This window comes from Notolepis coatsorum (genome assembly GCF_963971535.1).
Source record: "Notolepis coatsorum genome assembly, chromosome: 2".
Lineage (NCBI taxonomy): Eukaryota > Metazoa > Chordata > Actinopteri > Aulopiformes > Paralepididae > Notolepis > Notolepis coatsorum.
Window position 1 is genome coordinate 181285388 of NC_140166.1, and position 23509 is coordinate 181308896.

General features: G+C 42.9%; 1 protein-coding gene across 1 annotated transcript in view; it reads left to right on the forward strand.

Moving 5' to 3' along the window:
* The first annotated feature begins 18096 nt into the window (after positions 1-18096).
* The window catches only part of cracd (capping protein inhibiting regulator of actin dynamics), a 29545-nt gene continuing 24132 nt past the window's right edge, over positions 18097-23509 (forward strand). Inside the window, exons 1-2 of the mRNA XM_084307423.1 lie at positions 18097-18235; positions 18819-18951. Of these exons, the coding sequence (XP_084163549.1) occupies positions 18910-18951 (42 nt within the window). The 5' untranslated portion in view covers positions 18097-18235; positions 18819-18909. The remainder of the gene's footprint in view (positions 18236-18818; positions 18952-23509) is intronic.

A 23509-nucleotide genomic window follows, 5' to 3' on the forward strand; every position in this document is an offset into this window, starting at 1 on the left:
AGATCAGTGTCGACCACGTGTGATTTGATTTCGATGATATTGGAGTGGACAGTTGATTCGAAATGTGTGAACGTGCAACAAGAGCAGGGGGATTTATCAGTGAAGCCTATAGAAATGGCTTTCTACAAAAATAGCAAATGATTCAGATCTACACTCTGGGCAAGTCAAGATTTTGATCTGCATAATTTATTTGACTATTGCACGGCCACTTATGGATATGGAGATAAAGATAATATCTGGTATAATCATACTAGGCAGTGTAGAGTTCTGGCTAGAGTTAATGTTTCGGTGAGTTGGTTGCTTTATTATCATGTTAAATTACAGTAGGTTTCAGCTTTAATTTATTTGTTAGAGAGGGACAACATACACATTTTATAAAATAGAATGAACAATAACATACATAATTTAACCCTTATACACAGTTCAATCCCCACATAGTATACACATCAGTGTTCACATCTTTGGTTATCTATCAACCAATTCCTAAGATTAAATTTGAAGGCGTTGAATGAAATGTAGGTTGGACTAACCAGGGCCACTTGTGGGCTGCCAACAGCTAGTTCAAACAGCATTGCTCGAACTCTGGACAGGAGCCCTGCGGTAGTCCTTTAAATGATGCCAAGGAAGCTATAAAAGAAGGAAGGATCATCACGTCACAGTGTAGCGTGTGAACACACATTGGTGCCAAGTGTGGAAACTCATGACATTGAGTTGAATGGGATTGCCATCTACTCGTTTATGACCTGCCATTTAAACAGGTTATTACCTCGGATGTCAGAATTGGGTTGCATTGTTAACTAGCTAACGTTTCATATATTGGTTGATGTAAATATTAGTTCCTCAGATATCTGGTGTATTTTGAATTTTTATACAGGCTTCAATAGAACTGACACCAAAGTCTGGCACCAAGCAGAGCATATAGAACGCTATGACGTGACCACCCGTCCTTCTTTTATAGTGTCCTTGAATGATGTCTGGTTATTTACTGTAGCTGCTATTCTTTGTAGTCTGGTGTGGTGGTGTAACTCTAAGGTGGCATTGTCGTTCTTTGCTAGTTGCTGAGACTAAAAGATATTTGTGTAACAATCTCCCAACGTCGGTCTTCCTAGTCTGAGAAACATTAGAGCTAGAGGCAGTCTCTTTGATAATATAAACGATAATATGCTATTTGTTCAATGAAAGGATTCTATACTCTTGTCTTCTAATCAGAAAAGCTTGTTGATATTTGCTCGTGTTCTTGCCTCATGCTTGATTAGGAATGTGGAATGCAAATGGCACACAATCCAGATAAATACAAGCATAAACCAAACAAAAAAAAGTTATATTCAATTAGATTTTTGGGTCACAGCATGAATTTGATTCCTGAATCTCTGAGGACAACAGTTCCAGTTGTGTGTTTTGAGTATTTTGATTATGCAAAACCATAGGCTATAATATATATATATGTGTGTATACCTTCATTGTTTTGTCCTCTTCCTTTCAGTAGGGCAGGCTATAGGCTATAAAAATAGGCTATCTGACCCCAGGGTGTTTAGAGCTGTGTGTGAGGTCCTTTAAACACCTCTTCAACCTACACTTGAGCCTGCAGAGGGTGCCCTTGTATATTTCCTGTTCCCAACAATGGGTGTCTATGTGACCTCAATAACAAATCATGGGTAATCTCAGATTTACATAGGGTTTGATGGGATGCATCATCTACCTAATCCACAGTGTTTACTCCCAACAGGATGAGAAACTGAGAATACTGTTGTTGTTTTCCCCCCTCCAGTGCTTTGTGTGTGTGTGTGGAGGGGGGGGGGGGACCTAAACAGTGAATTGCAGACTATCCTCCTGACAGGCTGCAGTGATTCCTGGGTTTGTGTGTCAGATGATGCTGAGCAATAAAAGGGAGCACCCCACCTGTCTCGTCACCTTTCCCTCTCACCCTCCAAACTTCAGATTTCAGGTTAAAAACTCTCCATGTCATGCACTCATCATAACCTGAACCCAGAACTTCAGGAATGATGCCTTGCCAGCGGGTGCATCAGTGAGAGAGAGGAGTACAGGAGCTTGGCCGGCGAGATTCGGAATCGTGGTGCCAACAGAAAGGAGCTTGTGGTGGACAATGAAAAAACTCCATATTATAATTTAGTTATTATAAAGTGGTCTATATCTTCAGAAAAAGCTAGTTGTGACAAAACTAAACATTGTTTTGTTTGTTTTTCTTTGAGCATGATTTAAATTGTATATGGGAATTACAACTTGCTATTCAACAACTCTGCCAGGTTAATTTCAAGTGATATGCCTATGGTCAATTATGAGGCTTAATGTTCATTTTTAGCAGAATTGAACGTTTATTTCGTTTAATGGGTTAATAGTTGGTCTATTTCTTCGTGTTCATACATTCTGTGAGGTTGGGATGCCAGGTTTCAGGTTTAGAGATTATCCTAGTGTGCTATTATTAGTGGGTGTGCTTTTAGTGGTAGCCATAGGCCTTGGGTTTTCAAACCCTTATGTGCCACAGATCCCCAAATGCATGCCTTTTTAGGACCACCATCTGGGATGCTTTAGCCACATGGACCCCCAACTGAGGATTCTTGTTGGATGGATTATCTTGTGCATAATCGCATAGCTGTTCGTGGCTATATCCATCCTTTCCTCATTGTGCTAAAATAATAAAGACTGAAGTTAAACACGTTTTTTTTATGGGGACCGCCTGTCATTGACCCCAGGGGTCCACTTTCAGAGCCACTGGTCTCAGTGACACAATCTCCGTGTCACCCGCGGCCACGCCATTGCAAGGCGGATAATGCTTCAATTCAGCCGCTTTTCTTGCATAACATTCTAATTCCTCGCTAAAAAGATTATGAGTTTACGTTCAATAACAAGCCTGCAGCATCGTGACAAGACGCGATTTCGCTCGAATTTCCCTGCCCAGTGCCTGCCCGCCCGCCCGGCCACACCCTCTCCTCTCACGTGCGTGCAGCTGTGCGGGGAGCTGCTCCATCGTCGTAGCGTGCGTGGCCGTCGCGAGCACCCGCAGCATCAGCAACACAAAAGGGTTGGAGGAGAGCCGCCGCCTCGATACGAAGGAGCGCCGCGGGCAACTTCCAGGCTTATCGGGAAGAAGATCACATAAAAGGTGGTGGAATTATTTGTATTCATTTAAAAAAAAAAAAAATCAAATCGTGGATATTGGCTTCCTTTTCACAGCGCTGATGACCTTGTCACTGTATCTGTATAGCCTATACCTCTCGTTTGCATGAACCTGCATAGGGCTTTTGCTCCATTCATCCTCCACAGATGTGTCTGCAGGAGAAGGGCTGTGACTTGTCATTTGATCTCATTGGAAACGCATATGCTGATGATGGCAATATGACTTATAGGCTATAGCCTATATGATTCATTTTTTTCTTACGATTGTTAACATGCTATGATGAACCGTTTGCATGTCATTTTTGTGACAATATGTTAGAAATCGAAAGGCCACATTCTTTGTTCTCTTGTAGTCTGCAGTTAATAACTGGCTATAGTCCCTATGCAGCACGGGCTCGTTAATCTGCCGTTAACTGTATACAGTTTGGGTCAGGACCAGGTCTAAATCTGCTCCACAGCCTCCCTTCACAAACGCTACCAGCCAGTTGACGAAACGATTGATTACTTCCAGTCTCTCGTGAATCTGAATGATTGTGTCAGCTGGAATGCTTCATGCATTAGCCCACAGTAAATCACGGTGTGGGCCTTGTTATGTGAAAATAATATTGTTGACCCCCCAGCCCCCTCCATAAATGTTATTTGTATCGAAGCGTAGCCTCGTTTCCATTAATGCTGCATTACCGTGAAACCTCAATGGTCTTTCTTTCGAAGACAGACAGGGGGGGATAAATGGCACCTCGCCAGAAATGAATTCATAGGTTTGGGGGGAAAATCCTGCTGCTGGTGTTGCAGTTATGGTGTTTGGCTGGTTGCTTGCCTTACAGGCTGACTTATACAGTTCTTCGATCGTTTCTCATCACTGAAAGTCGGCTAATAGGCTCTGTTATCTCTTAACTAAGAGATGTAATGAATTGATGGATGGATGAAATATGACGAGTGGAAAGCATGGTCATGCATTTAAGGACAAGTGCTGTGCTTTATAGTTTGGATTTTGTAGAAGAAGAAACAGTTTTGACAGATTTGTATATTTACATGAATGATTCATGAACTGGGGTCAGTTTTTTTTGTGCTGCAGTAGTCAGTTTGAGTTTTTTTGTGTGGTATAGCCAACTGTTTTTGAGTTGATGGTAAACAGTGACTGCTGTGAGATTACAATGTCATCACCACCCAAATGTGAACACCTCTAGTGACACCAGCAGAATACAAGCTTCGGGGATGCCTGTAGAGATGTGTTCATTCCCATCTCAGTCATGATCATTCTATGATCCACACAGACTTCACCTGTGAGATATTAATCGCTGTAGCCTGTAGATGAGGAGACTTAGTAAACATTTTGTCTATATATTTTTTATTCATTCAGATAATGTTATCAACAATTAGTCTTTATGGTAATATCACTTTTTGCTGACAAAGCGTGTGCTTTGTAAATTTGGTGTATGCCTATATGAGGCCTATAGATTTTCTTCATATTGACCATTTTGGCCATGCTATGTTCTTCTAGTGAAAAGGGGTGCAGAAAATACACATACATTTTGAAGTCTGAGTGTACAAAATGCACACCATCTCATTTTGTAACAGACTGTAATCAAAAGAATTTAAGCGTCATCGATGGTATCTGACCTCTGTCGACTCGATACCAAGTACGAGTACTTTAGGGCTGATGATGCCAGTATCCACTGGTATCGGTATCAGTGCACCACTTCTCACAAGGCACCGTGGTATAATTACAGTTTATCACTTGATTTCTTCTGAGGTCTGTCCTAATTGATCCAGCCCTCTGTGGTGTAACTATGATGATAAAATATCAACTCCTCAGAGATAATAATGCAGGACTTAACTCAGAAGAGATGTGGTTTATACATGTCTATCTAATACAGCACTACCTTACTTGTCTCTCAGATAGTTCACAGACCATGTTTCACTGACCTGGTCAGGGCAGATAGTTAAATGAAGGGTTTATACTAGAAACCTGAAGCAGGCAGTTGAACGAGCTACCATTATATTCATGTTGTAGATGCAGCAACTGAGACAATACACTGTAGTTTGGTCTACTGGTTCCTATAGGGGTGTAATGATCTCAATACAGAATAGAAAATTCTACAGAGTAAATGGATGTTAAATACTGTGGCTCAGAATTTTTAACTGTATTGAGGATTGTCATCTCGTCTCCTAGGTCTCTCATTTCTCTTTTCTCTTAACTGGTGGTATGGCTACTGCTATTAGCATAATGTTCAAAGCTAATGTCCATTGTTTACCAATTGGAATTCATATTTGTATTTTTCTGAGCCAAACCAAGCTGTGTTGTAGTATATATACAGTATTTATAATCTGTAATGAGAGCTCTGTAGTATGATCACATTTCGAACGCATAAATTGTGACATCCAAATCTAAATCTGTATCGAATCTGAAAACTGCGTGCATCGCTACACCCCTTCTGCTTCATCCCACTGGAGCTTTCTAGGGATTCAGCTGTTTACACCATATGGAATTAGATCCAGTCTCCTCTCTGTTATGGTTCCAATATCAGACCCCCTCCATCAGAATCATCCATTAAAAAACATCAATTTATATTTTATTAAACACATGCAATTCTTTACATACAATGTAGATATGAAAAGCACATGTCGATCAGCATATTTAAGGCCAGCGTTACACAACTCAACATGCAATTTAGTTACAGATGATGTCATGTGCAAGTTACATACTGGTTTCTTAGTTGCATGGGGTGTTGTACTCCGCAATTCAGATGCAAGTCAGTTGCATGGACCCAAGTTGCATGTAAAATGTGCACATGTAACATCACCAGCCTAAAGAGATGTCATATGTTTACACATTTACATGAGAACTATGAATGAAACATCTCAGTAGCCTATACGAGCAGTGGCCGCCCCTGAGAGCTGCTGAGGGCTGTTGATCTTGGTCTCTAATACCTCTCACATAATGTTGAATGATTTAGACTTATTCTCCTCTCATTCCTATGTGTGTGTGTGTGTGTGTGTGTGTGTGTGTGTGTGTGTGTGTGTGTGTGTGTGTGTGTGTGTGTGTGTGTGTGTGTGTGTGTGTGTGTGTGTGTGTGTGTGTGTGTGTGTGTGTGTGTGTGTGTGTGTGTGTGTGTGTGTTGTGAAGTGTGTGGGGGTTCTATTTATATACACACACAGTCAGAGAGCAGTCTGTCTTTGAAGTGCTGTGCTGCTGTAATATAGGCAGCCTCCAGGCCGGTAAAAGCCCCATCATTATCATATCCCTGTGAGACTGCAGTGTGATGCTGCCAAAACTGAAGCAGGGGGGGTTTGGGGACTTATACAGCCCTATTATAGGGTAACGCTACCTAACGCTGATGCAAACCTATTATGCTTCCAGATGTAGCTATGGAATGAGGACATTATTTGGACATTTTATATTTGGAGGCTACCGGATATGGAGGAATAAAGTTGTCGTTTTCCTCCAGGAATTCTGCAAATGTAAGCTATTGACCATTATTCAAACGGCGGCAATTTTGCTCTTATGTCATGCTCAGGTTGGAATTCCTTTCCACCCTGTTAGAAGGAATCCCAACCTGAGCATGAAATAAGCGCAAAATGGCCACAGTGTGAATATGATCAATGAAAGTGATAGCTTAATGATACGATTTCGCTAGCTCCACAATGCATATTTTATGGGGACCTTGCAATCCACTCAGAAGGCAGTGAAATCTTACAAGACAGCCTATGACAGAATTGTTCTGACCGTGACATTATTAAGCCGCCGAGGCTCTCACAAAAACATTATGATCACACGTGTGAACACACATTTGCTGTGTTGATTCACAATGAACGCCTTTGTGTGTGTCCGCCAGTGGAAATGATGAATGCCACTCTGTTCTCCTGCGCTGACTACCGATCTGGCCGGGAAAACAAAGTGTCACTTTGTGCCTCCTCAGCACAGCAGCTGTATCAGACACAGTGGAACGCCCACCTCTTCCTTGCTCAGCACCGCACCGCCACCACCATCCTGACGGAGACACCTTCTCCCCTTCGCTCGTGACTATCTGACCCTACATGCGCCCACTCCAACATGCATGTGCACCGAGGAACCCACACCGCAGGTTCGAAGCCGCAGAGGAGCGTGTATGTAATGACTCGGGGGTCTATGACTACGCTCAGCTGGAAAAGTTACTACATGCACTTAACACACAGTCAGATTTTTGTTAAATGAACGTGAAGTCAGAGTTTTAATTGAAATATAAATATTAGAGAGGATACACCTCTCTCTCTATCTCTCCCCCTCCCTCTCTCTCTCTCTCTCTCTCTCTCTCTCTCTCTCTCTCTCTCTCTCTCTCTCTCTCTCTCTCTCTCTCTCTGCTATAAACGCTCACATTCAAGCCCTCTCTGCTTCTGACACCTGACTCCAGGTAATGCCCTAGTTCCACAGTGACAGCAGGCAGGTGGAACGGACACACGGCCACTCACACACATACCCTCGCGCACATAGCTGATCGCAAGAAGGTAAGAAGGCTTTCTTGCATTGCAGTACAGAAATTCCAGAACTATGGCTCTTTAGTGTTTTAGTTTAGCACATGCAGTTGTAAAGTGTTGTATATTTGCAGTATAATGTCATTTTAAATGTGTTAATAAGTGCATCGGCGGGCTCTTGGCATGCAATATCAATACTGGTATCCGAATAACATGACAGTTTATATATTTTATATAAAGGATGCTTTATTCACCTATGTCAGCATTTAGCCCATTACAATTATGTACTTAATGACCTTTGATAGAATGAGGATTAACAAGTAAGAAGCTGTTAAGATGTGCATGTAATCACAATATCAATGTTTGAGATGGTCAAGTCAGTTAAGTGGAAAAAAAGGCTTCTCTCTGTCTTGTTGTTTGTTGTCATTGCGTTAAAGACTGACGCATTATTACTTCACCATTGGCCAGAGTGGTAATTTACCTATCTCAAACCCCTCCCTCTCTTCTTGATCCTCCAATCACAACAGCTGTCATGTGATTGATGCTCTGTGTTTCTCAAACACTCTCCTTGCTTCTTCTATTTAGCTCAAATTCTTGCTCTTGCTCTAAAGTTCCTGAACCCCTCTTTCTTACTCCACAAGAACCATCATGCTATTGTGTGTGTGTGTGTGTGTGTGTGTGTGTGTGTGTGTGTGTGTGCGCGTGCGTGCGTGTGTGCAGTCATGTAGTTAAGTCTATACGTAGTAGCAAGGGACAAGCCTGGCACATCAGTTGCTTCCCTTTGATGTCTCCGTTGGTCTGTCTTCAGCAAACTAGTTGCCTTGGAAACGTGAGGTTGTGGCGACTTCAGAGAAAAGCAAAGAAGCAGGGGGGGGGGGGGGGGGGGGGCGACGACACGCAAAGAGTTGGGTTGATGTGACAACACTCCTGTAAGGATTCCAGAAGCCCTATGGACTTTTGGAACCTAAACCCCTCGATCGCGGATGGTGTTGAAATCCTCTTGTTTTGTAGATTCATGGATTCTTCCGATTTCTGTCCGCCACACTAACCTGCTGTACCTCGGTAGATTCAGTCCTGCTGCAGAGGGAGTGCCTCCTCACCGCCCGTCACCCATAACCAAACCCATACCCTCCATCATCCTGTCCGTGACTCTCTAGTATACCGGACACTAGACCAACCTAACAAACCCAAACCTGTGTTCTGTATGTTATTTCACTTGTTTCTCCCCAAAGCCACAGAGGAGGCAGCGGCGACGTTCATCTGGGTAATACAAGCAGTGTGCAAAAAGGGCGCAGATCGATGCTCCCTAAGGTTTTACTGCAGTGGTGCTCAGCCCTCTCCAGCTGTGCGGCCGAAATAGGTAACCTGTTACACGGCACCGTGTCCGTCTGCTTCAGCTACCCGGCTGTTTGTGCCTTAAAGTTATGGTGCTCAGCTGACCCCCATCGCGCCGCAGAAGCATTGATCTCTATACCATTAGACTGTGGTCACGCCGTCTCGCAGAGCTGTGTGTCACAGAGTGGAGCGATGCAGTTGACCTGCTGGACCGCCGGACAGCAATGCAACACAACATCGTGCTATGCTGCCACCATACTATAATGCAGCTGTACCCTTGTCAAAGGCATCTATATCTCTCTCTCTCTGTCTCTGTGTCTCTCTCTCTCTCTCTCTCTCTGCTTCTGTTCCTATATCAGTAATATAGGTACATGGCCGCTCCTCGTGCTTCTCTCATCTCATCTGCAGCTCGGCGCCCCAAGTCTGTCCTCTGCAGCAACACATACACACACACACACACACACCAGCCGCTTACCAGACAGACACCTGCTCAACATCAAGTCGGTCAATCAAACTCGACTCTCAACACACACCCACAAGATGCAAATAAACAATCGGTCTCACAGACAGACACAAACATGTCCATGTCTGTGATTTTGCTCATACATAGTGTTCTCTGTCATATTATATTAGAGACAATTTAATCACTCTGTAAACCGGCATCATACACAGTCTCTCTCTCTCTCTCCTCTGTCATACATAAACACACACTGATAGTGGTCACACTGTCATTAGCACAACCCGCTTGCCTCGCCCCTTGTTCTGCGCTGACAGCAGTCGGAAAGGACAAAGAGCCATTCTGGGTGAGACATTTCTGAGAGGGTCTGTCAGTCCGTGTCACCCTCAGGAAGGAAGCCTACAGCATGCTGATCCTGCTGGGGACACTCTCTCTCTCTCTCTCTCTCTCTCTCTCTCTCTCTCTCTCTCTCTCTCTCTCTCTCTCTCTCTCTCTCTCTCTCTCTCTCTCTCTCTCTCTCTCTCTCAGTACTGTCTCACACACTCTGTCGTTATCATACATGACCGAGGCTTCCGGTCCCAGTGCTTGTATTTTTTGTTTACATGCATTTCCACTGTACATCAGAAAACCTCTGGCTCGGCCATGTTGTGAGACTGGTGTTGAGTGCTGAATAGAGAGAGAGAGAAAGAGCTACAAGGCTTTTTATTTGCAGTATGGTCTTAATTCCCTGGAAACGGTTTCTTTGTGGTTTTCAGTGCATGTGGTTTTCCTGTTGGGACAAGCGTTGATGGACCATACTGTGTATGAAGGATCTCTAATCGGATCCAGATCAGAGAGAACAAAGCAATATCTCTGCTGAGATGAACAAACACGTCTCTGTCAAGACACCGCATTCCTATAGGTGGCAGGGAGCAGACAGGGGACAAGGATTCTGGGAATGGATGTTTGTTTGCATTCTTTAGCATCAGGGGGTTATTTGGTCTCGCTTCAGTTACTAACTCCACTTTAGTCTTTAGAAAAAGCATGTTTAGACTGAGACATGGTGACAAGATGATGAGGCTTCCTTGAACACGGAGGTTCAGCATCCTGTTAAGACCGAGCAGGCTCTCTGCTGCTGTAGCTGTAGAACTCAGGATTTGTTTACCTGTGCAAAATCTCAGTAATATAGGAACCATAGTGACCCCCCCCCCCCCCGTTATTTGTTATGTAAGATGTTTGCCTGGTTTCTTTAAAGACCAGTGATTGTACATCAAGAACAAACCATTACACTGTTGTCTCAGAGGGTTCGTTGTGCCTTTAGATTAGATTACATTAGTTTAGATTAGATTAGATTAAAATGTATTGTCATTATACAGCACAAGTACAGTACAATGACGTTTGGCATCCAACCAGAGTGCAAATGTAACCGTAAAGTGCAATAGTAATATACAATGTACAGATGATTAAACTGGGTATAAAATATATAGATTAGTACTACTGGTTAGTGGCTAGTGCTAATCCGATGTATGTACATAGTTGTAATATTAATATGTACAGTGATACAGGTATAAAGACAGTATGGTAGTAGTCATACTGGCCAGCAGCGTAACTAGTTAGGGATATGTACAGATATAGATATAGTATCCACAGATATGTAAAAGGATTATGTGCAGGTACTGTATGTACACACAGTAGATGACAGGTGTGGATATATATACACGGTAAGAATAATTATATATATACAGTATATACAGCATTATTGTACATGCTATCAGTTATATGGGTTATATGCAGGTCTATAAGTAGGTATATAGAAGGATTATATGCAGGTATATTCAGACATATATATATATGTGTACGTATTATATGTGGAAAATATTTATAAATGTACATGCTATCATAGTATATGGGTAGAGAGTATGAGGTGGGTAGTTAAGATAATTATTATTATTATTATTATTATTATTATGATTACAGTGTAGGGCAGTTGAAGACAGTGAAAGCAGTTGCTTCCCTTTGACGTTTTAAGGTGAAAGAAGTGAGACGTGTGGAAGTCAAACTGCAGCTCTGGCGTTTCAGTTAATGGGCAGCAGTGACCTTTTACTGAACTCTCATGTTTCCCCCCTTCTCGGTGTACCCTGCGCTGTCAATGGCTTCCTCTCTCTTCCTCCTCTGTCAAAGAAAGGCCTTAGCTCTTGCCCCCTCACACTCTTGCAATAAAGCAGATAACGTGCCCCTGCGTTCACTCCCTTCTTTTCTCACCACAGACAAGGTGTGCAGTGACCATGGCAACGGACGCCAGGGAAACTAAGCATGACACGCATTTAGAGGTAACCGTATCCAAAGGCCCAGGTAAATAGGAAAAAAAGAGTGCTTTCCGACTTGGGCTTAAAGAGACAGTGTTCAAAATAGACATACTGGTAACATCATGGAGATAAAAAGAGTCCATTATTTACCTTGTTGTATTGTTCTTTTTGTATTGTCTCTTTAAGAACTGCATGGTGGTGTGTGGTGATGGATTTCACATTGTAAAGATTTACAGAGGCTATTATATGCGTCCGTTGTGTGTTGTGTGCCAATGTTTTCGACTTGTTCAAGGTATTTTCCTTCCCTAATTCAGGAGCTTTTGTTTTATCACCACATTCAGTCTGATAATGGAATTTGATGAAGAGACTATACGTGAAAACATATAGTGACGATTTAAAGTGAAGATAATATCGTGAATCAGCGACTGAAGCCCTGTTCACACTGGACTAGTATAACTGGGGACCCACAGTGATGGAGAATTACCCCCCTGACAAGGATTTCAAGATACATTTTTACCAAAGTGTCCCGAGATTGAACTTCACGTGCCCCAAAGATTTTTACTATTGGGGTGTGCAAATTTAACATGATCTAACGTCATTGTTTCAAATGGCACTTACAATTAATTCATAAAACAATGTAAAATGCCTGAAGCAAAACATTGAGAAAAAATAATAATTTCCTCAATGATGAATTAAATCTATGACAATCCAGAGAGGTGAAATAGAATGAACTGGATACAGTCGGCTGTGAGATGGGAAAAACACATTTCTCGCACAAAGCGGCCGTATTGTTCTCCATTCTGAGCTGCGTCAGCTTTGATTCGCTCTGAAAATGCACCCAAAACCCTTCCTTATTGATTCTACTGCTGCTGCCAAACACAAATTAATAACAGAGGAGCTTGTTTCACGCTGGATTAATATTAGATTAGAGATTAGAGATTAGAAATTGGCATCTATCCAGAGTGCAACGGAGCAGTGAAGTGCATTATAGTATACAGTATAACATGTGTATATACAGTATGGAGTATATAGGAGAAAGCTATAGAGTAAATATGCTAAATTAATATATGTACAGTATTATATATACACAGTGGTACGAGTATGAATACACTATGAATTTAAATAATACGAGTAGGTATGTTTATATACATATAGATATATGTGTATACAGTGTTGTTATACATTGTTATTATACAGTGTTATATGAATAAACTATAGGTTGGATATAGGTAGTATAATGAAGGTAGGCATGAGTACAGTGTAAGACAGGTGTAGGCAGTGTAAGCAGTAGATAAGTATGGAATTGAGTATAGAGTTGAAAGTTCGACAGAGTCTGGAGTAGGTTGAGTGGGGGGTTGAGGGGATGGGGGTCCAGGGGGTGGGGAGGGGGGTACTGTCACCGTGGTGCAGAGTTCAGTAAGGTGACAGCTGAGGGGAAGAAGTATTATCAGTAGTAGTATTATCAGGGGACCTCTGTCTTCACCAAATTACGGTGGGTAAATTTGCGATGGATTTTTCACATTACAAATGACAGAGTTAGCAGATTTACACTGGATTAAAATCACAGACGACCCGCAATGATTACAAATCACTGGATGTGTTGCAAATCTGCCATGTCCATCACAGCACTAGTAGCATATTACCTATGTAATTTGTAATAATCTAGGTCATCTGTGATCTAAATCCCGTGCAAATCTATCATGTCTGTACATTTGTAAAGTAGAAAATTCCAGTGCTAATTACCAACTATAATTTGGCAAACACAGAGGTCATCTGATAATATTAGTCTTGTGTGAATTGGCATCCCAGAAATTTGGGGCCGAACACCAGATGGAATAGGACAAAGTCCTTTCCTTACATAACAACACAGTAATTGAAATTAGTGCATAAATCAGAGAGAACAGCAGAAGTCTCTGCTTTCATGAACAGCAGTTTTCATTATGGATAGTATTTATTTTCTGTAATGTTAGCTTACTGTGCTGTCAGCAAAATTATGGCATTATTAGCTGCTCGTGTGTGTGTGTGTGTGTGTGTGTGTGTGTGTGTGTGTGTGTGTGTGTGTGTGTGTGTGTGTGTGTGTGTGTGTGTGTGTGTGTGTGTGTGTGTGTGTGTGTGTGTGTGTGTGTGTGTGTGTGTGTGTGTGTATGTGTGTGTGTGTGTGTGTGTGTGTGCGTGCGAGCACGCTTGCAAGGAGCAGTGAGTCTTGAGAGTTAACCCTGGCGTTGGGCTAGGTGGAGTGCTTGCTGAGTGGTCCGCACGGCAAAAAGAGTGTCCTTTCCGGTTTCACGCATGAGCGTGTGAGCAGGCCGAGGGCTGTGGAATTGTGGGCCGGCAAACAGGAGCAGAAGCGGCGGACGGGGCTGATGACGAGGGAGCATGCTGTGGGGAAATAGGACATCAATAGCGCCATAATATCACTCGCTAATGCTCAGACGGATAGAGTGAGAGAGGGTCTGATGGGGAGATGAGAGAGGAATAGAGTCACCCGGTTGACCTCGATATCACAAGTTAAGAGGCGCAGCATAGGTTCTGTACTGTGGGGTTTGTTTTTTTAGTCCCTTCATACACCAGTGTTCTGTAGGAACCTACTGTATTCCCACTGAACCCCAAAAATAATTTTTTTTAATCTTTCGAATGACTCTATTGACCTCTACTGACTACTGCAGCTTTGAGCATTTGGAAAAGCGCTATATAAATCTGATGTATTATTATTATTATTACTCCCATATATAGAAAATAACTGGTTTCCAATTTCAAGTCAAGCCACCAATAAAACATTACACAATGTAAGTTAAAAAACTGTAGATCAGTAACAGTGTTATTGATGTGGTTAAGACTGACACTGCAGTGTAGTCCAAGCTGACTGATCTATTGATTGTTTGATGTGATTTACATGGCCAGGGGTCAGAGGGACACATTCAACACAAGGACACAATCCTCTTAGATAAACGAGCGCACAATGTCTTATGCTAGATTAATCTATGCACAGTGCTTATTTAATCTAATTTATATGTAATGAATGCTTTCGTTTAAGAAATTAAGTAAATTCTGTTCTTTGGCAGTCAACATGCTGTGTATATAAATAAAATAAAAAGCCTAGAACTGAAATAAACACAGCCGTTAAACTCCTCTACTCACCCACGCAAAGAAACACACAGACACATTTCAGAGTCAGGGATGCATGCGTGGAAATTTAGTTACTGTATAATTTCCCATAATGCACCTAGAGCAGAGCAACATGCAGAGTGAAATCCCACACTGGGTGCTACTTATAGCTCTGAAAGGGATATCCACAGGCTTGTCTCCGCAGTGGTGTAGAGTAGCTTTGTAACCTCACCCACTTAGTTCACCCATCGGACCTCCCACAAACACTCAGACACACAAATAGACAGACAGAAACAATACATACGCATCCAGACATTCACAGACAGACAAGACAGTTGCATAATGCAATGTTGATTGATATGTAGCTGTGGACCCCCATTTGATAGGCTTCTTGTCCCAGGGACTATCTGAGAAGATATCTGTGTGTAGATACTAAATTGAATTCAGACTTCCATACCAGGCATTCTCAAAGTGCGGCCCATGGGTCAATGGCAGCCCTTGGGAACGTTTCTGGCAGCCCGCGATCAGTAGTTAACGTGTAAATGCATGTGTTAAATTGGGTCCGGTTCTATTACAGTTTTAAACCAACCTACAACATCACACAGTACTTTGCTTTTAAGAAGGGAAAAACTGTCAGGGTTGTGCCAAAACTGTGCCCCCTGGGCTAAACTGTCAAGTTAGGAATGGCAGTTTGTTGAAAGCTTGCTAGGCTACTGGTTGCATGACAACTAGGCATCTTGCGAGTCATGTATGTCTTGCAAGATGCCTACTCAAGAGACAGATTACATCATCATTGCACGTACGTTAGCTAGTCATTAGGAATTATTTTGTGTTATGTTTTTTCTGCCCTCAACCCATTGTTGGGGTCCCTGAATTGGCACTCAGTCATCAAAACTGTAAGAATCCCTGGCCTATACTGTGGGAGGGGAGAGAACCATGGAGAGAGTGAAACCAATAATCATAATCATAGTTCTTGCATTGTGTTAACTTCTAATGAATAGAATATTAGTAAAAGTTTAACTACTCATTTGGCTGGGGACCCCCTGGAACCTCCTCAAGGACCACTGGGGGTCCCGGACCCCATGTTGAGAACCAGTGGCTTAGCGAAACATACCACTCCCCATGTCCACACTTAACCCCATACTTATGATGAAGCACTCAAAATGTAGGCTACTCTGTACAACACCCTCACACTGGTAGTTAGACATTACATCATGCTGTCATTAAGAGATTTGAAACATGACAAGAGCTAGTTGATAATGACTGAGGACCTTGATCTATGGGCTACAACATAAGAAAGCTTGCAGAGCGATATCTGTGTGTAGATACTAGTACAGTTATAAACAGTATGCAGATGACCTCATGTCATCAAGGAAACCGTTGAGGAGGAGTTTCTTTCCTGTACGCATGGGAAAGTTGAGCTTATATGACAGAGTTTATAACTTGCTGGCAAGGAGAGATGATGAGGAAATGCAGATATGAACAGAAAGCCCAAACTTAGTATCATAAGTGGATCGCTGTCGTGGAAAATGCTTTGAGGCCATGACTCACTCATGAATGACTGAAGTTATGATTTGTTTAGCAGTAGAATGGTTCGGCTGCATTCACTGATTAGGTAGGTTAACTGAATCTCCTGCTTTCTAAGCATCGTATAACCATTTCTAAGGCAGTTAATTGGTATCATTTGACAGCGGTAGTTACAGTACGAAATGGCTTATTTGTAAATGAGTGATGAACAACAACAAGCTGGCATACTGATATGTGTCATTATGTGGCAAGATATGCATATGAATATGAGAGTCCACCTGGCTTTGTTTTGCATTAGATATTCCGGTGTTTACTTGTGAGTGTGTTAATCATATTGGAGTATTGATTAGCCATCTCCGGTATTGATCATAGAGATGACAGTTGGGCGCTTAATTCTCTTCCTTGAAACATTGTCATAATGTGAGCATAATGTCCTGAAATATTTCCTGCCTTACGGTGTTTGATGTTGATTTTATATAAATACTGTATAGTATGTATGTTTGTTGGTGGCGGAATTACTTAATTTCATGAGGTATAATCTTAAGATTGAATGAAATCAGCCCATGTCCTGCTGAACCTTATGTTCAGGTCAGTTCAGTTCATCATTTTGTGGCTTGATAATATTTACTACTTAGTAGATACAGTTGGGCTTTCAATTAATCAGATTTATTTATAGAGCACATTTAAACATGACACATGTCAACCAAAGTGCTGTACAGAGGGTAGATACACATAGATACATCTAGACAACAATCACATCTCAGTTATACAGGAGGACACACAAGCAAACAGGGCATGAGTCAGTGCAAATCGGGAAATGCTAATGAGTAGAAGTGGGCTTTGAGTCTAGATTTGAAGGCATCTGTCGAGGTAGCAAGCCTAATGGAGGTGGGGATGCTGTTCCACAGTTCAGGGGCTGCGACAGAAAAGGCACGGCCCCCCCTGAGCTTAAGGTTAGACCTCCGGACTGTCAGGAGCCTCTGATCGGCTGACCTGAGGGACCTGGTGTTGGAATAGGGGGATAGGAGGTCTGAGATGTAGTAGGGGGGCTGACCATTAAGGGCTTTAAAAACAAACAGGAGAACATTAAAATTTATTCTGTAGCGTACTGGAAGCCAATGAAGGGAGGCAAGGACAGGGGTGAAGTGGTCTCTTACGGGTTCCGGTCAACAGTCTGGCAGCGGCGTTTTGTACTAGCTGTAGGTGGGACAGGGAAGACTGGTTGATACCTATATAGAGAGAGTTGCAGTAGTCTAATCTAGACGAGATGAAAGTGTGGATAACTCTCTGAATGTCTGCAGGGGAGAGAAGGGCTTTGAGCTTAACAATGGTGCGTAAAAACCTCCACGGGAACATGTCTACTTCTTCTCTCACGCGAGAATCCTATCTTTACCTATAGCCAGCCAATAATCGAAGGATCTGATCAGTTTCGAGATGTTCAATAAGAAGCTCTTGGGTATTGATTGTGAGGTAGCCCTCATCATTCTTCTTTGTCTCATTTACACTCATGCTAAACACGGGTAAGTATGAATATAGAGCCAAGGTTTTCTCATCATTCCATCTGTTGTTTTTGAATTTCTTTTAATGAATACATTTGTATTCAGTCGATCACTTTTGTCATTTAGTCTCTATGACGTGAACACGGCAAAGCACACACACACACACACACACACACTCCTAACACCTGTCAGCTGGCCTAATAGTGTGATATAAAGATTAACGACATGATTGTGGGCAGCTGTTGTTATCACTTATTTCTTTTGCTGACAGAGAGGAGACGGCAGGGCAAATTCCAGCCCTTCAAGCGTCTTTTTGGAAAGAGGAAGAAGAGGCAGTCGGACAGGGACTTCGACGCGGCGGCGCTGAAGGCCAGTTCCTCCACCGGGGAAGTGTGCAACGGAGTCGTCTCTGGTGATGAGGAGACCAATCCAAATCTGAGGTAACCTTTGAGCCGGTAAAATCAGATTACATTTTTACACGTCATACATTTTTTATCCGTGCTCTCTACGGCGTGGTTGAGCTGTACCCTCCTGTTCTTTTTGGTGATTTACCGCTGACACAAAGCCCTAAACACAGGTCTTAATTAATAATTCAACTTCCAACGGGTCTGAAAACATCTTGACTTTAATCCCTTGGAGCAAGCCAGCCTAATTCAGCAGCAGTATAAGACTATTCTAAAACACTGAAAGCATCACATCATGACCTGGCATCATTTGACTTTACTTGATTTAACTCTCTGGGTCTCCATTTATTCAGGAGAGCTTTTTTCACTGAGATCTCAAGGCCTGGTGAGATAATGGAGTTGCTCTGCTGTAATGTACAAGATAAAATATGTTTTAGCCTTTATTGGTAGAGTTAAAGTGTGTCTGTAGAAAGGTCACCTGTTCGTTTAGTGTGAAATTATTTATTGTATACTACACCCGACACAGAATGAATGAATGAATGGATGGACGGACGGACGAGTGAGTCAATGAATGACTACAATGGCGATCTGTAATAAAGCCACCCTCGCTCGTCTGCAGGGAGTTGAATCCCATTGGGTCTCGAGCTCTCTCTCACGACAGCATCTTCATCCCAGAGGATCCGGTGACTGAACCCAGTCCAGATCAGACCATGTCCCAGGAAAACGTCTCGGATAAAGTCAGGAACCTACAGGTGGGATGTTGTACACTGAGCGGATGAGCATGTCCTGTATATGTCTGTTCGTTCTATTGTTCTATACTTTTATTTGCCTTTTTGACTGTCTTTCTATCTATATCATGGTTCTACACTATGGGCATTATCATTGTCTACTATGGGCATTATCATTGTCTACTATGGGCATTATCATTGTCTACTATGGGCATTATCATTGTCTATTATGGGCATCATCATTGTCTACTATGGGCATTATCATTGGCTACTATGAACATTATTATTGGCTACTAATGGTATTATCATTGTCTACTATGGGTATTACCATTGTCTACTATGAGCATTATCATTGGCTACTATGAACATTATTATTGGCTACTATGAGTATTATCATTGTCTACCATGAACATTATTATTGGCTACTATGGGTATTATCATTGTCTACTATGGGGCGAATTCACAAAGGGATTGCGCAGCTTTTTCTAACGCTATGCCTGTGCAAATAGCTCTGAAACACGGTTTGCTATTCACAAAGGAAGCACAAAGGGTGAAATGCGGTGGTAACTGCGTTGCCCTCAGCATTGCGTCTCGGTGCGTCGGTGGTATTTGCGGGTATTTAAATGAGGTAATATGGGCGGAACATGTGCCCCTTTCTATGCAAATGAGCCTCATCGCAGATACACTCCAATTCACAAAGATCGGCACTAATTGCCACACGCAGTTAAAGCGACGCTATTTACGTCTTCAGATTTGGTGGTAACTAAGCGCATTTATAAAGGAGTGTCATTAGGCTTGTTTGAGATTAGCTAGGCCTGCGCAGTTTTGACTACTGCCTTGCCAAGCGCGTTGCATGGCGGTTAGAATGTCATCCGACTTGCTCTGGAAATCTGACTGTGCAAGCCACGGAAATCTCACGGGAGCAAGGCACTTCAGGGCCAATCTTCAGGGCTAGGCGACGCAGTACCTCTCAGCCGACTGCTCGACCTCATGCATGATGGGAAACGACTTGCTCTGGTTTGCGCAAAGCGCCCATTGGCTCAGAAAAGTTGTCACCACCCACAAGGAAGTTATGAGACGTCTATCAGATAGTAATTTTAAAGGGGCGGCTAGGTGGCGCAGTGGGCAAGGCGCTCGCCACCAACGCAGGAGATGCTGGGTTCGAGCCCAGCTCTCGGCGTTGCTACCAGCTTGGCTGGTCGTTCATACTAATACAATTGGCAGTATTAGGGGGTGGGAAGCTGGTGGGTGGGGATTGGACGTTGTGGACAGCGACTCCTACAGGTCGGTTGGTGCGCCTGAGCAGTAGAATCAGGAAGCGACGGGGGCGGCGTGTCCCTCCCACGCAGACCCTCGCCGCTGAGAGATCGCGCTGTGCAGGTGAAAAGATGCGACGGCTGCCTCCTCGAGTACCGGAGGGAACACGTGATGCAAGGCTTCGTCCACATTGCAGCCGGCTTGTGGAAGGCATGGCCTACCAACGTTCGAGACAGGGGAGGGTAGAATTGGACAATATGAAATTGGGGAAGGGAGAAAAATAGAAAAATGGGGAGAAAAAGTAGATAAAAAAATATATATAGTAATTTTAAACTACAATGAACAAACAAATACGCTGCGGAAAATAATCAAAAAAGAAATAAACTCTATTCTTATACAGCGTTCCGAATTTTTTATGCACAGAACGAGACAGAATTACTACTTCCATGGGGCTAGACCTAGTCACTTACTCGCGATGAGAATCCGTGCTAGCGATCAATTTTCAGATATTCCTTCAATCAGAACCCAACAGGGGGAGTTAACAACCGACTCAAAAAAGATGAATGACACCTTTAGATAATTTTATTCCCATCTATATAGTTCAGGAGTCACTTTTGATCAATCGAAATTTGAGGCGTTTACCTCCCCCCCACCCCAGGACCCCTCAGGACCAACATCCCGACCCCGCCTCGCTGCTAGATCATGGCTTTTAGATCATGGCTTTTACTTTCTCAGCCGCTGAGGCCCACAACTCAATGTTGGATTCCCTAACTCCAATCACCCGAGCAGTGGAGATCTCCATATAAATTACATCCAAGAGTGTCAAAGCCCAATTGATCGTTGTACGTGTTTCGAGTTGTTTCCATCTCATGGCTATAAATATTTGTGGCTGCTGTAACTCCCGCTAGAATGAGTCTTTTTTGTTGTATGGAAGCTGGTAGCAGTGAGATATCATTTAGGATTAGTAAAGTGGAATTGTCAGGTTACATATGTCCGAAAGTTTAGTGGTTATGGATTTCCAAAATCGAGCCACCGGTGGACACTCCCAGAATATAAGTGCCAGTGGCCCCCAGAGCGCACAGGGTGCACCGGGAGTCAGCCACCAAACCCATCATACACAGTTTCCTAGGTGTGAGATACATCCTATGAATATAATTAAAATGTATTTGTTGGTGATTAGGGTTACGGGAAGCCAATGTGATATTAGTCCAGACATCATCCCAATCAAACTCAGGGTCCAGTTCTGGAATGTCCTCTCGCCAAACTGTCTAATGATAGGTTCTTGTATGTGGACTTGAGTAAGAGTGTATAGAAATCTTAAACAAAGCCCCTTGAGGTTGTTCTGTCACCGATGAGTTTAAAAAAAAAAGGGTGTGGATGTTGCGGCTGAGCCCACGGAACCCCATGCGCCTTGAGCACTGTCCTTAGCTGTAAGTAAAAGTAAAATAATGCGCCGGGAAGGTCATAAAAATCTCTTAGGTCTTGAAACGTGCAAAGGCCGGTTTTATCATAAACATCCCCCAGAGTGTGGACTCCGTTCCTTTGCCACTGAGGGTTGTTAATGGGTTTATGCCCAACAAGTAATTGTTGGTTATGAAATATTGGAGAGTTGAGGTGCCATGGGCACTTGTTAGTACAAGACCTCTGTGCATTACGCCATGTTTGAATCACATGGGAGATGATAGGACCGAATTGTAATTTACATTTTCTAATCGGGGTGTTGCAGTATATTATATCTTGTAATCTTTGTGGATAGACTGCTGCACGTCACGACACAGCAATTCCGGGATCAAACCAGTTAATCAGGGGTCTTAGTGAGAAGGACCAGAAATATAATTTAAAATCGGGGATTGCTAGACCCCGTCCTGTTTCCTACATTGAGTGGTGGTTCTTTTGATTCATGGTCGTTTGTTGTTCCAAATTAACTTAGATATTGTAGCTTGTATCTTGCGCCAATAGTGGATTGGGGTGGGGGGTGGGGGGGGGGGGTTAAGGGGAGCATTGAGCTAACAATGTTTATTCTGTGTAGTACATTCATTCTTATTATGGATGCTCGGGCTTGTAGCGAGTTGGGAAGGCTCAACCATCTATTGAGATCCTGAAGTATATTGTTGTACGTGCCTGTATAATTGTGTCTAACAGTCTGACTCAGCGTGGGGAAAATCTCGATGCAGAGGTATTTAAAACTATGTTCAACTATGGGGATATCCGCCAGCAGGTTCACAGCTCTGGCCAATTCATTAAGGGGTAGACAAGCAGATTTGGGCCAATTGATTTTGAAGCCTGATAGTTCACCAAATTCGTCAATTATCGTAAGTAAGTTTGTGGCTGATTGGGAGGGGTCCTGCATAAAAATCAGTAAGTCGTCCGCATAAAGAGCAATTTTGTGTGGGGTATCTTTGATTGTTAAACGATTTCTTCCGTTTGTCTTATAAATTGAGCTAATGGTTCCAGGGAAAGCGCGAAAAGTCCGGGACTCAAAGGACAACCCTACCTAGAGACTGGGAAGAGAGGGGAGCAGATTTATCCAGTCATTATCCTTGCTGATGGGGTGGCGTAAAGCACTTTAATCATATGAATAAACTTCTTTCCCAGTCCCATAGCCTCCAGTACCGTCCATGGATGTGACCATTCCAGTCTATCGAAGGCCTTCATGGCATCCAAAGATAGGATTGTGGCTGGAGTTATATTGTCTTTACTAGTGTCGATGTAATAATCTTCTATGGTTATCCACGGCTAAGCGTCCCCGAATAAAGCCGGTTTGATCACAGTGTACTAGTGTGCTATTTTTGTAGACGACGGGCCAGGACTTTGGTAAATATTTTGAGGTCGGCACTGAGGAGACTTAGGGGTCTGTAGCTACCACAGTCGTTTGGGTCCTTGTCCTTCTTAAGTAGTAGAGAAATAAGAGCCATATTTACATCCCTCGAGAATCCCCCTTTTTCAATGGAGTGTTCAATCATCTCATGCAATAGTGGGCCCAGTGGTTCCCAAAACGCTAGGTATAGTTTGGGTGGAATTCCATCACAGCCGGGTGCTTTGCCCCTCTGCATCTCAGCAATTGTGTCTTTGAGTTCTAAAAGAGTGAGCGGTCTCCCCAATTCCCCAGCCTCCTCTTCAGATATCCTCGGTAGTTCAAGTCCGCTGGTAAACACCTCAAATTTCGATTGATCAAAAGTGACTCCTGAACTATATAGATGGGAATACAATTATCTAAAGGTGTCATTAATCTTTTTTGAGTCTGTCATTAACTCCCCCTGTTGGGTTCTGATTGAAGGAATATCTGACAATGTATCGCTAGCACGGATTGTCATTGCGAGTAAGT